Genomic DNA, 8,748 nt, shown 5'->3' on the forward strand with positions numbered 1-8,748 from the left:
AATTATGTCCCCACTGGATGCAACAAATGCCTCGTTTATAATTGGTTTTACTGGTTTTGTCTCATCGTGCCGGGACACGGCATCACGGTATGGTAAGGGGCGTAACAGTTCCGTCACACGCTTGAGGTATTCGGCCAATCACAACGCACTGGATAGCTGGCCAATCAGAGCACACCTCGTTTTTCAGACCGATGAGCTTTGTAAAAATCGACGCGTTTCAGAAAAGCAGGGCATAGAGGAGAAACAATAATGTACAGTATGTGGAAAATGTGTTTTTGAACCTTAAACCACATAAACACATTGCATTACACCAAATACACCAAATAATGTTCTTTTTAGCAACGTCATATGACCCCTTTAAAACAAGCAGCTTTACAGTGTTAAACAAAATGTGATAGCCTTGCTTTCAATTAGAATTACACTTCAAAGAAGGCGCAACCACAGATCCACACCTACCTATGGACCAATGGTACTGTAGTTTGAAGGTGTTTAGCAGTCAGCTGACTGTTTACGGAACGTTTGTTTTGGCAAGATGCTTTAAACTCCTGAAACCAATGTCAAACACACTTTGTTTTGGCCCGATTTAGTTAGAAATGATGTCACACTTGTTCGTTTTTCTTTTTTTGTATATCGGGGCCTTTAGTTAAGGACATGGCTGACTAATTCTTTTATGGGTTTCAGCTTTTGTGATTGGCGGCTTCTGATTCATCACCCTTAATGCTTCAGTAATGCTGTATGAACTCTGTTGGGATGCTATGGTGGTTCTTGGGAATTCTGGGATGTTCTAATGAAATGCAGGGAAAAATATTTTCTGGTGTCCCAGTTTATGGAGTCAAGTAAAAGTCATTTTGTGGCTTGACTTCCTGAAAAATGTGAGCACTAACTTTGTGGTGCTTTCCAAACATTGCTCTCTTTGTTTTCAGCGGAATGAGATGTCAACTTCTGATAAAACCAATGGTGTGAGTTTGGGGTGGGACTACCTGTTTGGTTGGAAGACTGTGGGATGGTTTGGGGATCAGTTTTGACACAAACACTTAACATATACACACAGCTAAGCGCTTAACCTTTCAAAATATACTCAATTTTGCAGCATGTGCAAACACAGGCACTTGACACATTAGAGAGTTCCATATTTTGTCCAGTGTCGGTGCAATTTCTCTCCAGAAGCTGAGTGTTGAAGTCTTCATACTCATTTAAACCACACACAGGTGCCTGTCAACTCGGGCGTCTATTGTGGTAGCATAATTTATTGTTATATCTCATCTGTTTCTTTCGCTTGAACCAACTTATTAGTACAAAAATGAACTGTTCGCATACCCTAGTGTACAAATAAAAACTGACATATACCTTGGATATATTTGTTAAACCCACATTATAGTTTAGTTTTGTGTGTACACTAGAGTATCCGTACAGAGTGTGTGGCACACATTTTGAAAGAAATAGGGCAATGTTGGACAAAGATCAAACTTTAGTATGCATGTGTTGACTGCCTGTGTTTCGTGCACGCTGTCAAATTGAAAGGCTATGCTATATGGTTACACTAAGCATTTGCGTGAAAACTGAAGTATACTTTTAGGTTAGCAGTTTAAACAAGTTCAGGTTTGTCCTACAGGAATAAAAAAAGCCTCATTTAGTGCAGCTTGTTGAGAAGATGTGTGGTATTACTTTAGCAAACAGTTACCATCGAAGAAGGGACTGAGCCAAATCTAGAGACTTAAAGCTGTACTCTTTTGATTGTCTTTTTGACCACCCAGAACCCCCTGGCAACCACCCAGCACATCCTAGATATTTAAAAAATTATTATTATAATTTTTTTTCATTTAGTCATTTGTCACTGCTGGCATGAGAACTTCACCTTTTTTAGGCTGAAGGCTTTTTTCCCCCTCCAAGTTGGTCAGATTTGAAGATATTTATGTCTGATAACTCCTGAGAAGATGTCATTTTATGTAATGTAACATATATATACAGTGGGTACGGAAAGTATTCAGACCCCCTTAAATTTTTCACTCTTTGTTATATTGCAGCCATTTGCTAAAATCATTTAAGTTAATTTTTTTTCCTCATTAATGTACACACAGCACCCCATATTGACAGAAAATACTTAGGACCATGTGATATTTCAGTTTTTGTTTTTTAATAAATCTGCAAAAATGTCAACAATTCTGTGTTTTTCTGTCAATATGGGGTGCTGTGTGTACATTAATGAGGAAAAAAAATTAACTTAAATGATTTTAGCAAATGGCTGCAATATAACAAAGAGTGAAAAATTTAAGGGGGTCTGAATACTTTCCGTACCCACTGTATATATATATTTTTTTTTGTGTTGTGCTGATTCCTTTTCCCTTCAAAATCAACTTATGACCACTGCTGTCAATGCTTTATAATAGTGGTCACATTCTAACACATTTTGTACCAATGTGCATGTTTGTAGAAATGGAACTTTTAGTCTACATTTTTATTTTTTTTTGCTCTCCAACAGATTTCGTGGTGGATTGGTGGGCGTTAGGTGTTTGTCTGTTCGAGTTCCTCACGGGAGTCCCGCCGTTCAATGACGAGACCCCTCAGCTGGTGTTCCAGAACATTCTCAACAGAGGTAAGAGGGCCAATAATAATACAGATGTCAAAGGCAATGAAAAAAAAAATGCATTATATTTTTTGATCATGAATATAATGAAATTTTCTTGTGGTTATTTCAATAGATAATCTTAACTAATCTCAACTGTTTCTTTTCTCATTATGATCTCAGAATGGTTCCACCATATGTGTGAATTTATGCCCCACGAAAATATTAAAGGGGTCATATGATGCTGCTAAAAAGAACATTATTTTGTGTATTTGGTGTAATGAAATGTGTTTATGCGGTTTAAAGTTAAAAAAACACATTATTTTCCACATACTGTACATTATTGTTTCTCCTCTATGCCCCGCCTTTTTGAAACGCGTCGATTTTTACAAAACATGTTTAAACTGGCAAAGCTTAAATGAGCTTAGTTTAAACACGGATATCAACGTGTGCTGTTCAGGTCTCACCTGTGCGCGTGCTATCAGCACCCGGGTGATGACGGAATAAATGACTGCTCATATTCCAGCATACGGCATTCGCATTGAACAAGAGTGAACGGTTTGTCCACGTTGTTTTTTTTTTTTTTCATCGCTGTTGTTGTAATGTATTGGGAAGCCAGAATGCGCATCCATCAACAGAAACATACATTAGCCGAACCCTGTTTGTTTTACGTGTTATTTATAGCAAACCATATTACAGATGCGTTGTCAGATTTAAGTTGAACCGCGGTCCTAGCGCGTGCCGAACCGTGTGTGGAGAACCGTACGGTTCTATTTTTTTCCGCGAACCGTTCCACCCCTAATATTTTTGTTTTGGGAGACCCCAACAACAGGTTGACATGCATGCAAGGTCAAAAAACATTTTCATTGTGTTATAATATGCATTTATTTTTACCTAGTTGCTCAAAGACTCCCAAACGATTCGTTTAACGATTCATTTTTCCAAACCCCTCCTTTGCTTGACGCTAATCTGCGGTGATTGGTCCGATTAGCATTTCTCAGTAAAAAAAAACATCCTATATTAATTATTTATTAGATTTCAGTCTTAGAGCTCTAAACATTAAACATTGTATTTATTTCAGTTCTTAATCTGTCTTCACATTCATCCAAAGTGCTTTGCAAATCAACCCGGGTCGTTTTTCGATCTCAATTACACCTTGCAAACATTGACAAAGGTTTTAAATTTCTCATGCATACAGTCTTTGTAGTAATATTCAAAATATTCACCACAGCCATGAATTAAAATTAGTAACGATGCGACCATGTTGAGAAATGCACTGACAAAATACAGTGGACCCGAAAATATATGCACACCTGAGTCACACTAATGTTTGAATGTCACTGTAAAAAAAACAAAAAAACAATTATAATAATAAAATAAACATCATTCTTCAAACAAATCATTATTTTCTCTTAAACTTCACTTATTTAACCACTGTTTTATTATCTGAAACCTACACTTTTTGCATATATTCTTTTTTAAAGTGTGCTTGTTTTTCTTTCAAATAAATGACACTTACGTTGATATTCGTTTTTTCAAGGAATAGTTCACCCCAAAATAAAAATTTGCTGAAAATCTACTCACCCTCAGGCCATCCAAGATGTAGATGAGTTTGTTTCTTCATCAGAAGAGATTTGGAGAAAATTTAGCATTGCACTTGCTCACCAATGGATCCTCTGCAGTGAATGGGTGCCGTCAGAATGAGTGTCCAAACAGCTGATAAAAACAGCACAATAATCCACATGACTCCAGTCCATCAATTAACATCTCGTGAAATGTAAAGCTGCGTGTTTGTAAGAAACACCCTCCTGATTCAGACGAGATTACTAACATTACTTGTGGATTATTGTGATGTTTTTATCAGCTGTTTGGACTCTCATTCTGACGGCACCCATTCACTGCAGAGGATCCATTGGTGAGCAAGTGCAATGCTAAATTTTCTCCAAATCTCTTCTGATGAAGAAACAAACTCATCTACATCTTGGATGGCCTGAGGGTGAGTAGATTTTCAGCAAATTTACATTTTTAGGTGAACTATTCCTTTAAGCCAGTGACGTTCAGACATTTTTAAGATGTGTTGCTCAATGTCTACACACATTAGAGGGAGCCGGATAGGTCAGTTCTTTCCAGGCATCATGATGGGATGTTGAGCGGATGAAGAACGTACTGTAGTTTTCGATATTGCCTTTTGACCCTTTCCTCAGATTTGCCAAACAAGGGTCAGCTACATAAGCATTTTAAGCATATTATGGCTTTAAAGAGCACCACAGATCACTTAAGCGAACGCTAAGATATTAATGTATATTAAAAAAAATACTCATACGACCTCCAACAATTTGAGGGGTTCCTGATTTATTCCCATTACGGTTCAAACCCCAAATATGGGCTCTTTTCTGCCAAACATGCCAAGAATCAGATAGATATTCGAGCAGAAATCACCTGTGCTGTACTCATCAGTGCATCCTACACATTGCTACAGTAGTAATGACAATTAGCAGCTATGTGCGCAAAACATTGAATGATATATACTCGACATGAAAGTTATTATAATGCCCTTAATAATGGATTTCTATTAACAGGATTTCTATTAACTACTATGAAAATTTGACTTTTAATTACTGAAACCGGGTATTCCCGACTTAGCAAATTGTTACATTAAAAAACAATAAGTACAAAAAAAAGCTTGTGATAAGCTGCATCGCTGTACATTCACTCTTGTCTTTCAATTTGCTAATTCTTAGAGTTGTCAGCATAGTGCAAAAGCAGAAGTTAGGGATCACGGGACAGGCTGAGAAACACCCTCCTCCTCCTAAATGCGTAACACGGCTCTCCTCTGGGTCTCCAGAGATATCGAACCATCAGTCGATTCCTTTCAGTTGATTCTTCTGCAACAAGATGATCCAATCTTTAACATTCCTACCATCACATACAAATTTGCCATCAATTTATTTTTTGCTCCGAATATAATCACATATTTTGTAATGTGTGATAAATACCTATAAAGCTATATTCAAACTACGCAGTAGTATGCAAAACAGTAAGCAGTGTGCAACAATTAATGTTTCAAACCGTATTAAAGGAGTAGTTCACCCAAAAATGTACATTTGCTCACCCTTAGGCCATCCGAGATGGAGATGAGTTAGTTTGTTTCTTCATCAGAACAGATATGGAGAAATTTACCATTACATCACTTGCTCACATCACACGTGCACACGGCAGCCATAAGTCCGCAAGACTGCAAGTGCATATGAAGTGTGCCATTTGGGACAGGGCCATAGATGCAGTGAATGGGTGCCGTCAGAATGAGAGTCCAAACAGCCGATAAAAAACATCACAATAATCCACACCACTCCAGTCCATCAATTAACATCTTGTCTAGTGCAAAAGCAGAAGTTAGGGATCACGGGACAGGCTGAGAAACACCCTCCTCCTCCTAAATGCGTAACACGGCTCTCCTCTGGGTCTCCAGAGATGTCGAACCATCAGTCGATTCCTTTCAGTTGATTCTTCTGCAACAAGATGATCCAATCTTTAACATTCCTACCATCACATACAAATTTGCCATCAATTTATTTTTTGCTCCGAATATAATCACATATTTTGTAATGTGTGATAAATACCTATAAAGCTATATTCAAACTACGCAGTAGTATGCAAAACAGTAAGCAGTGTGCAACAATTAATGTTTCAAACCGTATTAAAGGAGTAGTTCACCCAAAAATGTACATTTGCTCACCCTTAGGCCATCCGAGATGGAGATGAGTTAGTTTGTTTCTTCATCAGAACAGATATGGAGAAATTTACCATTACATCACTTGCTCACATCACACGTGCACACGGCAGCCATAAGTCCGCAAGACTGCAAGTGCATATGAAGTGTGCCATTTGGGACAGGGCCATAGATGCAGTGAATGGGTGCCGTCAGAATGAGAGTCCAAACAGCCGATAAAAAACATCACAATAATCCACAAGCAATCCACACGACTCCAGTCCAGCAATTAATGTCTTGTGAAGTTAAAGATGTATATTTGCAATAAATGAATCCATAATTAAGATGTTTTTAACTTCAAATTGTTGCTTCTGGCTAAAATATGAGTGAATTATCCATAATATTGCTTTCTCAAGTGAAAAAGTCATCTCGTCTGAATCAGGGGCGAAATATGCAGATCAAACACCATTTACAAGTGAAAAAAGTCCAAAACAGTTCTAAAAAAATAAGTCGGTGGACTTTGATGTGAGAGGACAACAGGGGATGGACTTCAGTCTTCAAATATGGATTATGGACTTGTAGTTTGGCTAGAAATGACGATTCAAAGTTAAAATGCCTTAATGATGGATTCGTTTTTTTTTTACAAACAAACAGCTTTTCACTTCAAAATACACTAATTGATAGACTGGAGTCGTGTGGATTACTTCTGGATTATTATGCTGTTTTTATCAGCTGTTTGGACTCTCATTCTGACGGCACCCATTCACTGCAGAAGATTGGTGAGCAAGTGATGTAATGCTACATCCAAAACAGTAAAAAATAAGTCGGTGGATTTTGATGTGAGAGGACAACAGGGGATGGACTTCAGTCTTCAAATATGGATTATGGACTTGTATTTTGGCTAGAAATGACGATTCAAAGTTAATGATGGATTAGTTTTTTTTTTACAAACACACAGCTTTTCACTTCAAAATACACTAATTGATAGAATGGAGTGGTGTGGATTACTTCTGGATTATTATGCTGTTTTTATCAGCTGTTTGGACTCTCATTCTGACGGCACCCATTCACTGCAGAAGATTGGTGAGCAAGTGATGTAATGCTACATTTCTCCAAATCTGTTCTTATGAAGGAACAAACTCATCTACATTATGGATGGCCAGAGAGTGATTATACTGATTATACACATTTTTTTTTTTTGGTGAACCTATTCCATTAAATTATGTGCCAAAATGTGTCATTCAAGTATTCATACAGGAAATTTGCACAGTGTCAGTAAGATGCCCTGTATGAGTATTTATCTCATAATTATATCATATGATGCAGTTTAGCCATTTTTTTTTTTGGGTGAACTATTCCATTAAATTATGTGCCAAAATGTGTCATTCAAGTATTCATACAGGAAATTTGCACAGTGTCAGTAAGATGCCCTGTATGAGTATTTATCTCATAATTATATCATATGATGCAGTTTAGCAATATCACACTAGCAGGAGTGCAGATTTTTCCCAAATATCTGCACGACTGCAAATAAGATACTGTTTTTATGCAAGAGTTGATACTGTCTTTCATTTTTGCCAACAAAAGTAGTTCCAAACAAAGCCACAGCAGAACTGTTGTCACCGAGCAACACAGCGATGTTTCATTACTGAATGAATCCACATTTATGAATGAACCAAATAATCAAATAAATAAATAAGAATCAAATAAAGCCAATGATTCAGTGTTCCATTTGAATGAATTGCTGAATGACATGCCACCAGCTACTGATGGTTTTAGTTTCATATTTAGTGTTACTATTTCATTTTTAAAAATGGCCACATTGTAGCCTTAAAAGTTTGTGTAATAAATTGTATGTTGAATCAAAACATTTCTTTCTATACATATATACTAGGGCTGGACGATATGGCCAGAATTTACATCACAATATATTTCTTAATTTCGGTCGATACGATACAATTCCGATATCGATATAAACACTATTTATCTGAAATATAAATCTTTTGTAACATTATAAATGCCTTTATCATCACTTTTGATCAATTTTAAGCATCCTTGCTAAATAAAAGTATTAATTTATATAATTTCTTTCCCAAAAAAATAATAAAAAATTATACTGAATGGAATAGTGTATAATGTTACAAAAGCTTTTTACTTCAGATAAATGCTGATCTTTGGATCCTTCTATTCATCAAAGAATCCTAAAAAAAATACGTCTCAACTGTTTTAAATACTGATAATCAGCAAATCAGCATATTAGAATGATTTCTGAAGGATCATGTGACACTGAAGACTGGAGGAATGCTGCTGAAAATTTAGCTATGTATGATCACAGGAATACATTACATTTTAAAATCTATTCAAATAGAAAGCAATTTTAAATAGTAAAAATATTTCAACATTTTACTGTTTTTGCTGTACTTTGGATCAAATAAATGCAGCCTTGGTGAGCAGAAGAGAATTCTAAAAAAAAAAA

The 8,748-nt window shown here is 36.5% G+C and overlaps 2 protein-coding genes across 8 annotated transcripts in view; one reads left to right on the plus strand and one right to left on the minus strand.

The window, feature by feature from the left end:
- Window positions 1-2,713, plus strand: part of LOC107758386 (serine/threonine-protein kinase greatwall-like) — an 11,366-nt gene extending 8,653 nt beyond the window's left edge. Inside the window, exons 9-10 of the mRNA XM_016576108.1 lie at window positions 2,480-2,593; window positions 2,700-2,713. Coding sequence (XP_016431594.1) covers window positions 2,480-2,593; window positions 2,700-2,713 — 128 coding nt within the window. The remainder of the gene's footprint in view (window positions 1-2,479; window positions 2,594-2,699) is intronic.
- A 3,233-nt stretch (window positions 2,714-5,946) lies between these two features.
- LOC107758260 (acyl-CoA-binding domain-containing protein 5A-like) overlaps window positions 5,947-8,748 on the minus strand; it is a 16,316-nt gene continuing 13,514 nt past the window's right edge. For 6 of the 7 annotated variants that reach the window (XM_016576000.1, XM_016575992.1, XM_016575988.1 and 3 more), the window contains one exon: window positions 5,947-6,103. In XM_016576000.1, coding sequence (XP_016431486.1) covers window positions 6,046-6,103 — 58 coding nt within the window. In that variant the 3' untranslated portion in view covers window positions 5,947-6,045. The remainder of the gene's footprint in view (window positions 6,104-8,748) is intronic. The other variant, XM_016576008.1, reaches the window with a different exon arrangement.

This window comes from Sinocyclocheilus rhinocerous, unplaced genomic scaffold (genome assembly GCF_001515625.1).
Source record: "Sinocyclocheilus rhinocerous isolate Xijiao unplaced genomic scaffold, SAMN03320098_v1.1 scaffold1213, whole genome shotgun sequence".
In the NCBI taxonomy this organism is placed as follows: Eukaryota; Metazoa; Chordata; class Actinopteri; order Cypriniformes; family Cyprinidae; genus Sinocyclocheilus; species Sinocyclocheilus rhinocerous.